General features: G+C 34.4%; 1 protein-coding gene and 1 long non-coding RNA gene across 11 annotated transcripts; one reads left to right on the forward strand and one right to left on the reverse strand.

The window, feature by feature from the left end:
- Positions 1-4103: 4103 nt before the first annotated feature.
- LOC110879585 lies at positions 4104-7074 on the forward strand. Of its 10 annotated transcripts, none has more exons than XR_004867815.1 (7): positions 4105-4372; positions 4745-4898; positions 5014-5060; positions 5191-5249; positions 5734-5832; positions 5928-6013; positions 6494-7074. It is a non-coding gene; the product is annotated as an uncharacterized LOC110879585 (long non-coding RNA). The 10 variants fall into 10 exon arrangements; XR_004867812.1 differs by having other exon boundaries at positions 6101-7068; XR_004867813.1 differs by having other exon boundaries at positions 6270-7068.
- A 5036-nt stretch (positions 7075-12110) lies between these two features.
- Positions 12111-15047, reverse strand: LOC110879584 (protein WALLS ARE THIN 1). The gene is made up of 6 exons (XM_022128063.2): positions 14732-15047; positions 14575-14637; positions 13591-13707; positions 13102-13516; positions 12707-12858; positions 12111-12617 (listed from the first exon to the last, which is right to left on the reverse strand). The coding sequence occupies exons 1-6, from the start codon at positions 14965-14967 to the stop codon at positions 12440-12442; spliced, it is 1161 nt and encodes a 386-aa protein (XP_021983755.1). The 5' UTR covers positions 14968-15047; the 3' UTR covers positions 12111-12439.
- Positions 15048-19291: the final 4244 nt, after the last annotated feature.

Genomic DNA, 19291 nt, shown 5'->3' on the forward strand with positions numbered 1-19291 from the left:
TTGTGAAAATTGCTTGATTTAAACCTAGATCTGTGTTGTTAAGTTAAAAGCACCAAGTGTTTTGAGATTTTAAATCAACTTATATGTTGATATCCAATCTGATTACTTGCTAATGAGATGCACCTTTGGCGAACAATCTGGAATTGATGATGTAATCGATTGGATGAGCTCTAGAGCACGCTAATGGGAACCACCCTTGACTATCTGAATATTATAATCCCTCAATGAGTCAGCTTCGTATACAACAAAAACCTCCATACCCGTACAATAGGCTTAAAAAGAGCTGACGTTTTATTTGTATTTTTGACATCAGAGGCTACTTATTGTCGAGTCTCCATGTTTAAGGAGTGCTTTATGACTTATGTTACACAGTATATATGTTACTATAATTGGGGTTGGGGTTGGAGTTGTGGGGCTTGTAAATGTAGTAGGTTTTTGGATGGTTGGTGCAAATTTGATGATGACCTGCAGAGGATTTGTTGGAGGCTTGTAAATGTAGTGAGTTTTTGAATGATTTGTACACAGTAACTGTTTCTACCTTTCTGTTATGTGCACCTAGGCTATTTAATGTCTCCCTAATTCTATTTGACACCTGATGGTTTGACTAGGTTAAAACACAACTCAAAGTTTAAACTTGTTAGAAGCCTTCAATGTTTTACACGCTGCAAACTATATATATATTAACTTTTTGGAACATAGCAACTATTAACTTTGTACTATCTTACTTTTAATTGTTATGTAACAATCTAGATTTCAAAAATGCATCACATGCCAACTTAATTAAACATTGAACAAACTTACCTATTACACACAAAATCTTTACCACCAACACATTCCCCTTTCCATTTTGAAGGAATAGGACCAATGCCTTCATCACTAAAGCTCTCTGACTTTGGCCATATTCCGGTATCAATGACAACTATTATGATGTCACTCTCCACTTCAGGGCATCGTTCGATTCTTTGGGATAACCCCATGAAATCCCATGACCTTGTTGTTTGTAACAACAACTTTCGACTGGGGAAGACCGAGACGACCCCGGCAATTCCTATTGAAGACAATATTCAATCAATATCCGTTAGTATTATACTATTGATGCATATATTATGTATAACTAGATATCCAAGTATGTAAAGTAACTTACTTGTTAACTTATGCTTTTCTTCCTCGGTCAGATATGCAGCAAACCCATTGAAGCTTCTTTTATAGCTTTGTATCAAAGCATGGCTTGCAAAACTGGTTTTTTTCCAAAGTATAACAGGAAATAATTATATATAGATTCTAATCTAAAATTTTTAAATAAAAGATAGAGTTAAATGCCATTTTAGTCCCTGTGGTTTGGGCCATTTTGCCAGTTTAGTCCAAAGGTTTCATTTTTAACCGGTGGGTCCAAAAAGGTTTCACATTTGCCATTTTAGTCCACTTGGTTAACTTCATCCATTTTTTCTGTTAACGAGAAGGCCAATTCGGTCATTTTATATGGCTGAATTGCCCTTTTAGTTAACATAATTACATACAAAATTACCAAATTGGCCTTCTCGTTAACAGAAAAAATGAATAAAGTTAACCAAGTGGACTAAAATGGCAACTGTGAAACCTTTTTTGGACCCACAGGTTAAAAATGAAACCTTTGGACTAAACTGGTAAAATGGCCCAAACCACAGGGACTAAAATAGCATTTAACTCTAAAAGATAAGATGAATAACTTCTTTGATAATTCGTGAGTGATGCAATGAAGACGAGTATTCTCCCTTGAGAAGAGATCCCATATATGCAATATAAACCTACAAAAAAAAAACCATTCATGAGCACTAATAAGGAATATCATGTGTTTTAGGTGGCGAAGAAGGAATTAACCATTAACCATTTATAATTAATGAATAACTAACCTTTTGTTCTTGATCGAAGGAGGATACCGAAGAAATAAATATGCATATGCATATGGTCAGAACAATACTCCATTAGCAGCCAAACTACAAGACCCAAATACAAGTCATAAATAACATCATAACCCCAATAAGATAACATGTCAAATGACAAACGTGTGTAATTTAAACTTAAATACAATTTTCATAATTTAAGCCCTTCTAAATTTGTCTTTCTATTACTAAATATATGGTTTGGTTATTTGCAATGTTTTCAGAACCGGACCGGAGGTCGACCCGGTCGCCTTATGGGGTCAAAGGTCGGACCGGTCCGATCGGTTTGACCGGATTTAAGACCCGGATTACATTATAAATTATAATATATATATATATATATATAAATTATAATTAAAATATTTATTTAGTTTAGAATTTATAACATTTAGTTAATATATGTATAATTATTACTATATTTTAATAGTTTAATATATATTTATGTATTACATTCAGATCTAAGGTTGTGCTGCACAACATTACATTCAGGTAAGTTTTGATGATGTTCTAACGATGTTGCTTAGAATCGCCTCTAGCGCTGTCAGGTGCGACGGTTCTAGCCACTAATCCACCAGAAAAAACGTATGCAGCAACCATCGCCGGAGTGGGGTGGCTGACCGGACCCATTTCTCTCTCATCCAAACTTCTTTTCTTTCTCTATTCTCCATTTCTCTTTCCCTCTCTCTCTCTCTTGAGTATTATGTGGAACTGTTTGCTTATAATCAGAAAAGGAAAAAGGAATAGAGGAATTGGGGGATAAAAAGCTTTTTCGATTGATATAAAGGCATGGTTCTTCAATTGTTAAAAGGTTTTTGTCCTAATTCTTTACACAACTTGCTGAATTTTTGGGAAAAATAGAAACAGGTGGATTTTATCTCATATAAGGAACCATGTTGCCAAGATTTTTGAAAACATTGCTATTCAACCTCACAACTGGATTGAGTGCAGAGCTATGAATGTGGCACTAAACTGGGATATACAGATGATTACTTCATTCATAGGGTTTTTGTTTGATTTCGTTTGGATTGTTTTTATCATGATATTTTCATTTTTGTTTAAAAAACGAAAAATAAGATAGTAATTTTAATTATACATTAGAAATAAAAAATATGTAAATAGTCACAAAATAAAGTTCATTAAGGGTAAAAGGGTAATTTAATATGAGTAATTTTAGTAAAATGGATATATATGTAATATAAATGATTTAGGAAGGGGAAATATGTAATTGATTTTAAGAGTTGGGTAAATATGTAATAAGTGATCTTAGGAAGGGGATATATGTAAATGACCCATATTTAACTCCACAAGAAAGTCAAAGGACCCAAACTTTAATGTTATAAAGTTATTTCATTCTGCATAAGAAATCTAATTTGTTTGACCAAAGAGAAAGTCATAGGACAGTGACTTTTACTTTTTAAAACTTGAGTTTGGTTATAAATGCCAATATTTGACTCATCATCACAAGTGATGCATGTGTTAATACATAGTAGTACTACTTTACATGCCTTTAAAACTCTTGACACATGGGAGTCCATTTATAGTTTGAGGTTAGCATAGTGTTTTGTACCTACACACTATAACGTAAGTCACATTAATAGTTAACATTTTATTTTTCTTCTATTAATAATTGAAAAGGAAAAACCAGCAATATAAGATAACAAATACCCCTAATTGTACCCCTGACACATTTGAAGTTGTAAATTGATCCATGTAAAATGCATTATACCATTGGGATATTCCATTGCATGTTGGTGACTAAATAGGAGGGTGGTTAAGTGACTCGGTAGTGTAAGTTTTTGTTTTTGTTTTTTGTCCTTTCCTACCATCTTGGTTATGAAGCTTGTCACTTCAGTTTGTATTTAAATGAGTGTGGCTTCTCTTGACTTGGAAAAGTTGATTGCGATTCTTGTACATTAGTATAGTCGATAAATTTGTCTTTGTAATTGTAGTGTCATATGATATAATAGGGCTGACTTAACCAATTTTTAGGGTCTAAATAAAAACAAATGTTTAGCTAAAAACCCTCTTGATGACAACAATCTATACTATTATAAAAAAGAGAAGTGATGTACAAGATGGTAATTTTGCTACGTGTATCAATTTTAAAACATCATGTACAAGGTGTTTAAAGCCATTTAAGTTGCAAGTTCTCCAAAATTTTAAGACACCGAAGGGGTAATTGGGGGATTTCACCTTCCTATTGAATGCTTCGGTTTCTAATAGATGATTCAGTTCCTTCATTCATGTTTTAGTTCATGTTCAATCGATTCATTGCAGAGATTACTTCATCTTCCCCTTTATAATCCATCCAACAAACAAATATCTTCTTCGTCGCAGAGGACTGGAACCGGTGGTGATCCGCAAGAAAGCCCCCACCGCCGCCGCTCGTAAGGACGAGAAAGCCATCAACGCCGCCCGTCGCGCCGGTGCTGAGATCGAGACCGTACGCAAGGGTTTGTTTTCCATTTCTTCCCCCCTTTTTCCTCATACATACACGTCGTTTCTGTTCGTTTACGGATTATTATATCTGTTTTCGATGAATTTAGTATCATCAGACGCTTCATACGTGTTCAATTTGTATGGTTTTTGAGGACTTGTGTTTGTATTGAGCTAGGGTTTTGGTTTTGTTTATATTTTGGATTTGTTTATTTTTTGGATTTAATTTCGTTATTTACTGGTTAATTTGTTTATTTCTTGGATGCAAAACTCTAATTGACCATCTTTCATCAGGTTAATGATAATACAGATACCAAGCTAATCATGTTCACATATTCAGGAGGTTATGTGGGAAAATTAATGAATCTTGTTTCATGGTTTGTTCTCAGGGACATGAAGTGGAGGTTAAAGTGGGAACAGATATAACACACAACAATTCCATCAAAATCGGCTTCGTATGTTGCGTTATCGTCTACAATTCCAGCCACTCCCTCAACGCATCCATACCAACGACGCCGCCCATTCAACCTATTGTTAGATCAGGTACCTTTTAGGTTTTGATTGTGGTAAGGAAATCGATTGGGTGTTTCATGTTTTTGTTTAATTTCTCTATTATTTAAAAAAGATTAATTCATCTTTTATTTTATTTAAATTCTAGGGTGGATTTGTATCAGTGTGTAGAGGTAGTCTTCGGACAGTGGTCAGGTGGGCTGTTTGGATATTCACTTTGGTGTAGTGATTATGTGATATTAGACCAGTTATCCTTAGTCATATATTTCAGATTCATTAGTCTTTTTTTATTTTTTCAATCTTAACTTTTCTGTTTTGGTTTCAGGTGGTTAATTATATGTTCAATCCAGCAGGGAAAAATTAAACAATAAGGAGGATAGTCAGGTAATTTGTGTATCACTATGAGAAGAAGATGAGCTGGGCAAAATTATAGATTTTGTCGAAGAAGATGAGCTGGGCTGGGATGTGAAACTGGGTGTTAATCTTCCAGTACCGTTAAGAACCGAACCGTTTCGACCAGTACCGGTTCGCGTCGAAACGGTTCGCTTCGAAACGTACTCCGGTTCAATTCAAAACGGATCTGTTATGTTCTTTTAATATGGGGATTTTTCTGTGTCAAGATGTGTTTTTGGTTTTATAATTCTAATGTGAACCTTTGATTTGGCGATTTTTCTGTCTTTAGCCAAAATATATATATTTTTGTTAGCATATAATGAAATTATTTTTGATGTGAGCCTTCCATTTGTGGTGATTTAGCAGCCTATGTCTTTTTAATGTGTCTAGATGGTGTATTAAAGTAACCACCGTATCCTTTATTAATGTTTTCCTTTCACCTATTCTTATATGGTTTTAATTGGCCTTGACTCAGGTTGGTTTTCAGGTTTCAATGTCATGGCGATTTAGCAGACCATGTCTTCTGACCCGTTACCAACCTAGCCCAACCGATTTGTTCATCTTACCGCCTCAGGTCTAAACGCTTGAGTTACGCACTTGCAGTTTGTGTGTTTTTTCTTAAGGGTGACTCTTTCATGTTGTTTCATTTGTTTTGTGGGTGTTATTCAGCGGCAATACAATGTTTAAAGAGTAAAAGGCTCTATGAACAATAGGTTGAACAAATTGGGCACTTCCACTTATGTATTCATGACCAGGTTAGTTTTTAGTAATTTCTTTTTAAATTTCACATCAAGATTAGGCTTTTTAAGTTCTTTTTATATAATATTATAGATATTTTGCAGAATACAAATTTTAGCTAAATTTATAATGCCACCAGAAAGGTTCATGGAAATCTTATAAGTTTGAGAATTGAGTAGATAAATATGATCCACCAGAGTAGTTAGCTTGGAACTTCATTCTATTTTGTTTATCCTAAAAGGTGTATTAGCAACTTTTGTTTCTGCCAAGAAGATTAGGCATGCACAAAAAGTCAGGAGGCCAATTGAATCAGATTAATGCTTTTGTCAACGAGAGATTGGTTTCAATGGGTAAAGACAATTGGGTGTGGGTTCCGGGTCTGGATGGTGCCTTCTCAGTCGCTTATTGTCGCTTGTTATTTTCAAGATATTCAGTTCCTTTTCGACCTTTTCACTGGGTTAAATGGGTACCGAAAAAAACTAAATATTTTTTGTTAGCAGGGAGCCCAAGATAGGTTGCCCACTCTCAAAGTTTTACACAGACGCAATATTCACCATGGGCCGACTCTATGCAGAATTTCGGAGAACGTGATGAAGACGCGGATCATCTATTCATCTCTTGCTACGTCACAGCAGTAATATGGCACAAGGTCAATGTGTGGTGTAGCATTCCGCAAATCTACGCTTTTACAATGAATGACCTGTTCGACGTACATAAAAACTTGGCGATATCGAACCATACGAAAAGGGTGATACAAATGATTATCTTGGTGGCGTGTTGGGTGATTTGGAAGGCACGGAACGATCTAATATTTTCGGGTAGTCGGCCAAAGATAGACAAGATATTCAGAGAGTTACAAGCAATGTCCTTCCTATAGTTCAATCATCGGGCGAAACGAAACAATACATAATGGAGCAATTGGGTGAATTTCACTGCTGTGTAATAAAAATTGTTGAACTAGGTGGTAAATGTAAAATCCGATAGGGGAGATGTATACTTTGTTTTAGCAGCTTGTTAATCAGTGTATAAAAAAGTTTGGTGAGATGAATGAGAAAATGTTTGCTCTTTAAAAAAAAAAGGTAATCTACGTTACAGGTATAGTAAATGGTAAGTTGGTGATATGTTCACGCCCTATGTTGTCGACTCCGCGGCAACGCGTGGGTTTCCCACTAGTAAATTAAAATATTTATAGTTTTTGAAGTTATAAAAATATATTTTGGTTTATATACAATTACTATTGCCCTCCTAAGGCCGGTCATTTGATAGGAAAAAACGGGAAATTACTTCTCTACCCATTTTGACCAACAATTTTCAGAAAAATAGCCTTTTGACTAAAAGTGTTACATGCATTTTGACTTCCAATAATATTAGCATTGACCATATTTTTACTAAATGTAACTCCTCTTTATATCGATAAATCCAAATTAATTCGCTCTCTAGGTTAGGCTAGCCCCATAGTAGCAAAAGTTTGACCATATTGACACGAGATTCATGTATTTTAAACTTTTCCATGCTATTTTTTTTTTTTTGATTTCTATACTGACTGTTGGTACCATACAAATACCGTAATATCACCAGATGATTGATAAACTAACGGTAAACGAGTATCCTATTGTAAATCGCCACTCCCGCCGCATCGCGCGGGTAAATGGCTAGTCCGTATATATAGATATCATAATATATTTTTTTAACTTTTTATAATTTTCAATAAATATTGAAAAATTTCTCTGAGATTGAAATTGTAATTATTTTGGGCATTAACTTTTTTTTGAATATGTGATGAAGTTATTTATTTTTGCATCCATGTGATATGTTTCGTTTCATTAATTTCATAATTTTTATATGAATCTACTTGTGTGCATGCATAATATACTATATGTTGTTAATATGCACATAAGTAACCATTTCTGAATAATACACAGATGTATAAAAGGCTGTACACATGTGTATAAACTAACAGTTGTGTATCTTGTATAAATTGATAGTTAGCGAGACTGTACACATGAGTATAAACTAACAGCTGTGTATCTTGTATAAACTGATAGTTAGCGAGACTATACACATGTGTATAAACTAAAATTTGTGTATCTTATATAAACTGATACTAGCGAGACTGTACACAAGTGTATACACTAACAGTTGTGTATTTTGTATATACAGAAACTAACGAGATTTTAGGGATTTTGATTATATTGTTTAATAAATGCAATTTTTAAAAGACGAAAATACCCTTCTGTCAATTATATTAAAGGGAAGTTATAACATTATAATTACAATCTTGCCATTGTTTAAAAATCTCTAGATGATATAATCCAATGGCCCAGATTAGTTCATACAGTTCACTCTCAACCTAGTGGTCACTCTAGAACCCTACCCTTAGAGCTTATGTCTATTTGTTTAATTTATTCACTTTATGTTTATCTTAGTTTGAATTTTTTGAATTTTTTGAATTTGTTTTATTCGGTTTAAGTATAAATAGGACTAAAATTTAAAATTGGTAATTATACAAATAGGAATTATTTCGTTTAGATGGCATCCTGGTTTGGTGTCCGGGTTCTGATTGCAGGAAGAAACTTATCGAAGGTAAGTTCTCATGAACTCGATTGCAGCGTAGAATCAGTCAAGAAACCGAAACAATGGCAGAGTTACATGTCGTAGGAGGATTCAACAAACCGAATCAAAGCAACTACAAACAATGGTCGACGCGTATCAAATCGTATCTTCAAGGTCAAGATCTTTGGTAGGTAATGAACGGTATCGAGACGAGACCATCGACAAACGATATCAACGTTGTTATCGGGGAGTGGCAAATGAAAGCAGGTCGAGTGATGTTTATCATCAAGAAAATAGTCGATGATAATGTTCTTGATCATGGGATACTCTTGAGACCTTGCTTATGAAGATAAAACAATGCCTGACTGCAACTAGTCGAAGGAAAACTAATGACGACGTCCCAATGTGATCTTCTGATTTCATAATACTTTCGAAAATAAATAACGTATGTCGTGAAATTGGAGAACTCGATCCATAATCTCGGTTTAGAGATGCTCTTATGAAGCGAATACTCGTCCATGGTTGAAAGCCGAAGTACGGCAGGTTTGTTACCATTATATAAGGGTGGGCAACCTAACTGAGTATAATCAAGTTCAAGAATATCGATGTCGGGCCAGAGCGTTGGCAAAATAGTTAGCTGAGGTGACAATTAAAATCGAGATTGAAGCCCTGTATGCCGCGAGAAAGGAGAAGAATTGATTCACCAAAAATCATAACCGTAATGACGAGAAAGGCAAGGATAAGTAATTGGATAAAAGTGACCAACCTAAGAGGAAAGAAAGGAACAAAAAGGGCCGGGACAACCAAAGAAATGTTTTTTGAAGAAGATTGATCATACGGATAGAATCGAGAAAAAGAATCAAAGCATCAACCAAAATGATTTTCGTATAGATGCCATTATGTGGACATAGAAAGCATATGGTAATATGTTGTTGACAACATAAGGAGGGGGGAAATGCGACTGTGGTTAGTGAAGAAGAACTGTGAGATATGGAGGCATATATGGCTTATGTTCAAGAATAATATGCTTTTATAGCCACCACCGAATCCAAACCAAACGTGTTAAATCAATGGTACTTTTATGTAGACTCCTACTGGTTGACTAGTCATGAGGTAATCCCTGAATTGGATCAACTGAAAACGACTTTGGAATCATCTAATGCTATCTTGAATTTAGATGACGAGAAAATTGTGGTTGAAGAAGACAATACATATAATCAAAACGTGGCTGTGACCGAACTAGACGAGAGAGAAATTGTGTTGGTTGAATGCGCACAAAGTGAAAGCTCTGTCGTATATCACAGTTTCTCATGATGAAGAATCAAATGGAATTGAAAAAGATGAAGGTCAACAAAATAACGAGACTGTGACCGAACTAGACGAGAGAAATTGTGTTGGTTGAATGCGTACAAAGTGAAAGCTCTGTCTTATATTACAGTTTCTCATGATGAAGAATCAAATGGAATTGAAAAAGATGAAGGTCAACAAAATAACGGGGCTGATGTCAAAGTTTGCATTTTTATAATGCAACGGTCAGTTGATCTGATCTGTAGGAAGGAGTTGGATTCGAGAGGGAGCATACATCAAGCTTGGATGGAAGAATTGCTTTGAATACCATGATATTTGATCATGAAGTTGAGAAAACAATTTCTTTTTTCTAATTCAAAACCAGGTAATGCATATCAAAATATTTCTAAAACGGGTCATTTCAAAACTAGCAAAGTTGTACTAAGAAAAAAAACAACCTACAGATATTGTGATAAAAACATATCTAAAATTAAGCTCAGAGAGGTGCAAGTTTTAGAGAGTGTGAAAGATCTTTGTGAAACAAAGGAAGTTGATATTGAGAGGGAGTATGAAACTTGGTACAATACCAACATGAAGGACCCAACCAATTAATGTGAAAAGTATAAGGAGGGTTCGGTTTTACTCTCTAAGGGTGGCTTAGAGAAGATTAATAATAATAATAATAATAATAATAATAATAATAATAATTAATATTTATGTCTATCTAAGTTCATTTATATTATGTTTATCTTGGTTTGAATTTTTAGAGTTTGTTTTATTCCGTTTGAGTGTAAGGGGCTGTTTGGCAACATGTGAATGGTTAAGTGCTGAACCAGTAAGAGGTCTGAACCATTAAGTACTGAATCAGCAAGAGGTCTGAACCATTAAGAGCCTGTATAATGCTTAACCGTTCATATGCAAATGTCTGTCCAATTCAGATTAGAGGTCTTAACCATTCCGACTCTGTATAAATCTTAACCATTCAGAGGCAAATGTCTGAACCATTCAGACATCTGCTCGTGAAACAAACAGTCTGAACCATTAAGTGCTGAACCAGTAAGAGGTCTGAACCATTAAGAGACTCATTAAGAGGTAAACAAACAGCCCCTAAGAAGGATTAGAATTCAAAATGGATGCTTAAACCTATAGGAATTACTTCGTTTAGATGGCATCCTGGATTCCTTCTTGTAATTTCCGTTCCTCCATATATCAAGAAGAAACGAAAGAGAAATTAAGAGTTGATTTCACGGGTGAAGCAAAATTGTTGTTGGGTCCCGTGGGATTTAATTCCTTATTATTGGTTCAACTTGATTGAGTTCGTGATTTCACTTGTAAAATCGTTCTCTAGGTTCAAAATATAATACTTCTTATATGATAATGGAGATCCACACTATATCATCTGGTATGGTGTCTGCATGTGTTAGCAAACAAGTATTAAGATATTAAAAAGCCTCTAATAAAATTTGATCATGAAACGACATTGTATGTAATATACAATATTGTTGTAAAACCCAATAGTAACTTTTATAAAAGAAAATGACGCAACATAATTCATATTAATATTGTGCAAGCTTGTTACAAACCAACCAAACACAGTTAACTCATACACACTACCCATACACATACACACACAACACTTATATATCACACAACATATACATATACACACATAGGCACATGTTTTATGTTCTTTATTTTTAATTTAAAGTTGGATGTGAAATATGAAAACCTGGAAACTTGGGACGACATTGTACATTTTGAGGAAAACTTGAGAAAGTGGGAAAAAAGACTAATGTGACACTGATGCAACAAGCAAGGAAATTTGGAGAAAACAAGACGACTCCCTCCTCCAATTGGCATGTCTCACAAAATGTCGTATTTTGATAGATCGCTCTTTAAAAAAAATGACATGATGCTTTGAAAGTGAAATGTGAAATTTTTATGTAAAGTTAAACTATAAACTTAGCTGTGTATGTATGTATATATTACAAGATTACATAATATCAAAGGAAATGAAAAGTTGAGAATATGGGGGCTAATGGCTATGGCTATTAAAAAAGAAAGTGCTTGACATAGTAATTTTGAACTTTGACTTATTTTGACTTTTTACTATAGTTCAGGACATGTTTTGAATTTAAATTGCAAGACTTTCGGCGCAATTAATAAAATGATATTTCAAGTTAAAAAATGTGTAAATGGTAAACTAGGATGTGACATTTCTTATGTGATATGCATGCAATTCATCATTATGATCGACAAATTAAAACCCTTTAATTGAGACCCTAACGATAAATAACTTAATTCATAACATCAAATTGATCAAAATCAATACATAATACAACTTCAAAAGCAAAATACAATACAAGAATGATGTAGAGTTACAACAATACCCATCATGTGATAGATAGATAGATAGATAGATAGATAGATAGATAAAAAGCATTTTCTTGGCTGATCGATCATGACATAAATAATAATCATCACATTCTGAGCATTTCTCCTCTACCTCTCTTTTTTTAAAAGCAAAACAAAATCTTGACTAGAATGACACACCATGCACGCTTTGCTTCCCCCTTTTTAACATAAAAAAGTACCTTCCATATTCAAACATTTCCATTTGATTGAGACAATAAAGGTTGGACAATCGACGATCTTGGCACGTCGTTGTCTGTCGGAGACTGGAGCAATGGCGGGTTCTTTTGTAACAAATACTTCCTCTCTTCGTTCTTTCCCCACAACACCATATACAATCCGATTATAATGAATATTGCCCCTATAATCCTGCAACATCAATATTCGTATCAGTAATATATTACTGGTTCTGAAATAAACTAAGTTGTCTTATATATAACATAACATGGTATACATACCCTCCCAAATAGAACTCTTCGCCTAAAGCAACGGAAGCCATGAGCGCAACAACTAGGGTTTGAACCGGCTGATACAAGGCTACGAAAACCGGGCCACCTTTTTGTATGCACCATATTTGTACCGCAAATGCGATCCCCGATGCTACTACTCCCTGCATCCAAATATTTTATTATAAATTAGTGACAAAACCAGAACTTTTAAGTAGAATCATAATTAGATTCTTTACTTTACTGGTTATGACGAAGGGTCAAAGTCATGTCTTTCTTTAAAAAAAATAAAAAAAAATCATATTTATAATATAAAAATCAACAAAATTTAGTGTCCGAGGGTGTCAGTGCCCCCTCTTGAACCTCTTTGGTTCTGCCCCTCCTGTTTGCCATATCTATCTACTTACCGCGTAAAACACGCTAAACAGTTCTGAGCCAGTATGAATAAGCCAAGAGTTAAGATCTCGCTCCATGAACGCGGCTAACACGATAAACTGCAGTATACCGAAGAAACACTGGTACGACGTGAAAGAAAGCCGGGCCGGATACTTCTTCAAGACGGGTGCCTGCAACACCAACCACCCAGACCACGACAAGCAATGGCCGATCAAATACACGCACCCTAATGTCCAGCTCTTCCCGTTGGCATCTCCAAGAGAACTAAGCAGCGGCGACATCTCCCGCACCTTGTTTAGCGAAGGAGACGGACTGTATATTGTAGGTCCCTTGTATAGAGTGATCACTGATGCTCCGGCGATGCAGAATAGGGTCCCGAAGACTTTGGATAGACCGTCTTTTCTGTCTAGTCTCACTTTCTCTATCCTGGAATTATGAAAATGTGAAGTTAGTGTAATGTTTTGGAAATATGTGTTTGTATATGGGATTTGAGAGCTTGCCGGAGAATGGCTGCCATGAGGAATGTTATGGCCGGAACGGAGTTTTGAATGGCGGAGGCGAACGTCGGTGAAGTGTTGTCTAAACCCAATAAGTAGAAGCCTTGGTTTGCAGTAATCCTGATTCATTCATTTACTATGTATTAGAAACCATTTTTTTTATTCTGTATTTTCCACTGGTTAATATTTCGTTATAAACTAGTACCAGTCGTAATTAACCGAACTGATATCAACCGAATAACGTTGATATCTATATTAATATTTATTTTTATGGTTTTTTATCGATATCAGATATTAATTAATTTTTTTTAATAATATACAAATATGTTTCTAGATGCCTTGAACGGGTGAATTTTCACCAGTTACACACAAAAAGTTTAAAAATATGTGGAAAATTCAAATGGAATAATCTCATGACTCATATCTTTATCTTTATAACATTAGGTTTACTACTACTAGAAAACTTTTGCAATAGTGTTTTGGAAGTGTTTTGCAATCTAAATCTTAGGGTAATCCCATAGTGTGATTGGGCGCGTTTTAGACCAAAAAGTCATATTATAATGAATATTTTAGTAAGTAATTTTTTTTTTGAACAGCCAACGAATCCTCCAAATGGGCTACTGGCGAAATTCACCACATCGGGATACACTCGCCTTCCGAACCGGGGAAAACCCCCACCTAGGGCCGAAGCCCGTGAACACTCGCCCGAAGGCACGACAGTGCGGTGAGGTAAAACCCGCTCAGTTCAAGGATCGAACTAGCGATCGCCGCCTACTCGCCTAGTCTCCCATCATCACCAGGTGCCGCAGAAACTAAATGCTAGGGGCAGGAATTGAACTTGAGTCACTTGTAACACAAGGTCTCTCCCTTACCACTCCACCACTAGCTCATTGGCAGTAAGTAATTATTATGCTTTTATTGCAAATAAAAAAAAACATTTTCCAACTTTTGTATCATTTTTATTTACTGAAATTGATGAAATCATACCCGACGACTGCAAGGAGGAAGAACTGGATCAGATAATTGAGAGTAATCGGTGGGCGCTCCTTCCTGATTAAAACAACATGAAAAAAAAAACACATAATATTTAACATCACACGACTTAAAAGTAACATATGTAACAAAAAAAACTAAAAACACGAACTTTTCAAGAAAATAAGCAAATGGAAGGAGGAGAATGAAGGCGAGAATGTTGCGATAGACCGGAAACACGATCTTAGAGATGCCCATATTAAGGGCAGCTCTAGATACCACATGAAAACCGGCATATCCGAACTGTAACGCTAACATAGCTAGGTGCAACTGTACCCTCTCCGGAAACCACCCCATTATTCTTTGAGCGGTGGTGGCGCCACCATTACCACCGCCAACTTCCGCCATTGATCGGTATTAATTTAGTTATGTAAAACACTTGGGGATGCAAGATAAGATGGGGGAAGAGGGGAAGTGATGGTGAGGAGAGTAAGGTGTCAATGGGAGTTATATATAGTCTAGATCACTCTTGGTCCAACCCTATTCTTGTTGGAATAACACATGTGGGCCCACAAGCTAAGCATGCACACTCTAATTTTTTATTAAAATTTTAAAAACTTATTGTTATCAGCTAGTGTATACTTCACTTGTAGAGTTAATGAGTGTATTATAGAATTCTGTCACAATCATAGTCCAGAAATCGGAATGTTATGTTTTTATGACCTCATCTTCATGTTTTTGTTTGTATACATACAACATACATACAACACCTTTTCAGTATAACATCAGTTTTGTAGTATATAATTATAAAAATTATATAAATACTTGTAGATATTATTTTTGAATTTTTAATTGTGATTCATTAGATAGTTAGCAACTGAGTAATTGTATCTTCATCTCTCACACACTATATTTAACTTACATAACTTATAAATAAGTTTAGGGTTCTTGATTTCTCACTTGAAAGTAGCTTCTATCAGAAGTTCCTAACATATAATATACATATATTGTTGGGTTTTACAATAACAAAACCTCTTATAAGTATTGCTATATGTCAAAAAGAAGGTCTAATCAAAGATAAATTTACGGGGAAATATGTTACTTCATAAGTCTAGAAGTGTAATTTTAATTTAAAAGTTTGTTGTTTGGGTTATTGGATTTTATCATCTCTAACTATTGGCTATTGGCCACTGCCACCCTCAACTATCACTTTGATGCCTGCCACCCTCAACTATCACTTTGATGCCCGCCACCCCCAACTTAACAGTTAGTGTGTTTTGTAACCACGTCGTTAACTGATCACTAACTTCTGATCCCGTTACTATACATTTGGGGTGTCCTAAGATTCCTAAAATCTTCCTAAAACCCCTATGACACCCCTAAAAGTATAGTAATGGGATCTAATGTTAGTGATCAGTTAACGATACGGTGACAAAACACACTAAGTGTTAAGTTAGGGATGACGGACGTCAAAGTGATAGTTAGGGGTGGCAGCGGCCAATAACCAATAATTTAAGGTGATAAAATCCAATAACCCTTATTGTTTAAAGGTATTACCTTTGCCAATGGTTGCACCAAACGGATTAATATAACCTAGAAATCAAACCGTTCTGTATTTCATAGCATCCAATTAGAATATATAGTAATAAAACTCGGTTGTACAATCATGTTCTTTAAGTAATATACCCTAGGTTTTTAGATATAACCGTATACTATTCTATTTCATATATCCCTGTTATTTATGACAACCAATCATTGAATGTAGTTCTTAAAAACTTAGTTGCATGTTTTTCTTTAAATTTAGAAGGAATTCAACACTTGGCAAGTTAAAAAAAATAACATATACTTGATTTGGTGTTTTGAGTGGGGTGTTCATCGAATCGAATATCGAATTTTTGAATTATTCGAATCGAATTATTCGAATAATTTTTATTTTTCCTTGAATTCGTATTCGATTCGAATTTGATTAAAACCTATCGAATTCGATTCGAATTCGTATTCGAATAAAAAGCCCAATTCGTATTCGATTCGTATTCGACTAAAAATTTGAATTCGAATCGAATTCGAATAAATTCGATTTAATTCAGATTATTTAAAAACATGTAAAAAACTTTCAAAATAAAACATAAATTTTAAAGCAGCCATAAAGCACAATATCACATTAAAAAGTTCAAAAAAAAGTACAACAAATCTAAAATTCAAAATGAGAAGTCGGGAATAACCACTCCACATTACAAGTTAATATGTTTACGCTTAGAAATCTGTTGAAAGATTTGTTACTTAGGTTTTAGTTATGTGTCATGTAGTGGGTTTGGTAATGGTTAATTTTAATACATGGAAAAAAATTTGAAAATAATTTATAGTATAGCCTAATAAAAGTTATATATGTATTATATATAAAAGTAATAAATAAAGATGTATAATTTTTATTCGAATTTCGAATCGAATCGAATTTGAAATTATAAATTCGTATTCGATTCATATTCGATTTACTTGATTCGAATTGAATCGAATTCGAATTCTTATAATCGAAATGAATTCTTGATAATCGAATCGAATTTAAACGAATTTCGAATTTTTCAAATTCGAAACGAATTCTGCATTCCCTAGTTTTTTGACAACAACAAAACCAAGTTGTGATAGCTAAAAATAAAGGATCTTATTTTTTTCTAACCGTTGACTATGCTCCGTTTTGACTGATTTACATATGTAAATTTTCTATTTTCTAATAAAAAATGTGGATGAGTAGTCAAACATATATGGAAAGGACCGACAAAATGTTAAACCATATGTTACATTTTTACTTAATCAAATTAAAAATCACTTTATGTTTAACCAATACCATATCAAGTTAAGAATCACTATATGTTTTAACTAATCCTCATTCTCATAACAAATTGCCTCTTGTCACAATGCATTGTGCTTATTTCTTAATATACATTACATTTTCTATAGCATCAAATCTATACATAAGTTGGCCCTATAAGCTCCCTATTTGATGATGTCTATATACTAAGTATACTAGCTATTTGAAGTACAGAAATAGACTTTGCACATGGTTAGACCCTTTTATCTTGTTGGCTTCAACTTTAGCTTATAAAGTATTCTTAGATTAATCAACATAATTCAGTGTTCCTATATAATTAGAGCACAACTGTGATATCTCCTCTTAACTCATCTTTGATAACAAGCAGTTGGTGCACTTTAACTATTCTACGTGTTTTTGAATATATATTTATCTCAATCAATGAAGTAATTGACACACGACACGTCTAAATCAACTAACTAACAAATACATTTTCTAAGTTTTAAACTTGACTAGAAGAAAGATGGTTGTCAATTTTAAAACTTGACAAAATATGAGATATTAAGAAAGCAAAGAAAAGATGTATATGGGAGATAGGGATAAATAATTACTAGGCCCCTATACTCATATGCATGATTCCTTATAACCTGATCATATGCATCATGGAATACACTGTCAAAAAAAAGTTCTTTCTTCTAACTATATGATGTGTATTGATAATAATAATAATTAGTAGGGATTTGTAGCATAGAGCAGAGTTCTAAAAATTAAATATTCGCTCATGGTTTCACGCAGGGGTTTTAGTCGTGTCAGGTTATTGATTAGATTGTTTAACTCGTACACGAATCATATTTTTGTTCGTGTTAAAAGCATCAACCTTAACCTGCACACACATAAAACCGTGTAACCCAAATACGACTCGTTTTACCTATATTATATATAAACGTGTTAAATGAGTTGACGTAATGGTGTATAATGAAGCTGTAAACGTGTTAACGAGTAGGTGGGTTGTAAAAATTGGGCTCAGTGGATCAAAACAAGTTAGCGGGCCGACCGATTTAATTTAAAAGGTTGGTGGGTTGATTAGTTTAAATAAACGAGTTAAGCAGATAAACTCGCACACGACTGGTCTATAAAACATGTTAGATATGACAACCTGGAAAGTGATCATTTCCTTGTCGTGTTGGAATTTACCACACCTAGTAGTTTCATGTTTTTTGTTTGTGTTTTACATGACTAACTTAGGTCATACTGGTCTTAGACTGTACTTCCTAAGTTGTGTTACTAAAAAAAGTAGGGATGTGTACGCTCAATTCAAAAGGAAGAAATTTGACTTGTTTGGATGTTGTTGGTCCTCAATAAGCTAGTCAGGTAGTTTGAGATTCTTCCGATTCGAGTTCACATGTTCAATATTTAAACCAACTTGTTTTGGTCCTCAATAAGCTAGCGAGGTAATGGGACCGTATTATATTACATTCTCTTCGTGTGTGTATTAGGATTATAAACTTATACACGGATATGGATACGATGATCTGAATACAATATGCATTTTTTGAACGACAAATACCCATCTCTTAAAATTTGCATTGCTCACTTTGTAGGATTCGAGCCTTTATCATTTTGATATGACTAAAGACCTGGTGCTACTAGACTAAAAGGTCATCTACATATACAAGATACAAGATCTATGTGAGTAAAGATTTGGAAGATACAAAGAGTTTAATTAACAAGTATAAATAAAGGGATGTAATGAGGTGAGGTTTAAAGGTTAGGAAGGCATGCTACTAATGATGAAAGTATAGCGCACGAGGGGGTGGAGCCAATCCAGCCGGAGGTGTGGTGTTCTCATGCGTCTTCCACCCAGTCCTTGATATCTGGTCAAAACGAGACCCACATTATTTTATTACTCATTATTTAAACAATATT

This window comes from Helianthus annuus, chromosome 9 (genome assembly GCF_002127325.2).
Source record: "Helianthus annuus cultivar XRQ/B chromosome 9, HanXRQr2.0-SUNRISE, whole genome shotgun sequence".
Classification (NCBI taxonomy): domain Eukaryota; kingdom Viridiplantae; phylum Streptophyta; class Magnoliopsida; order Asterales; family Asteraceae; genus Helianthus; species Helianthus annuus.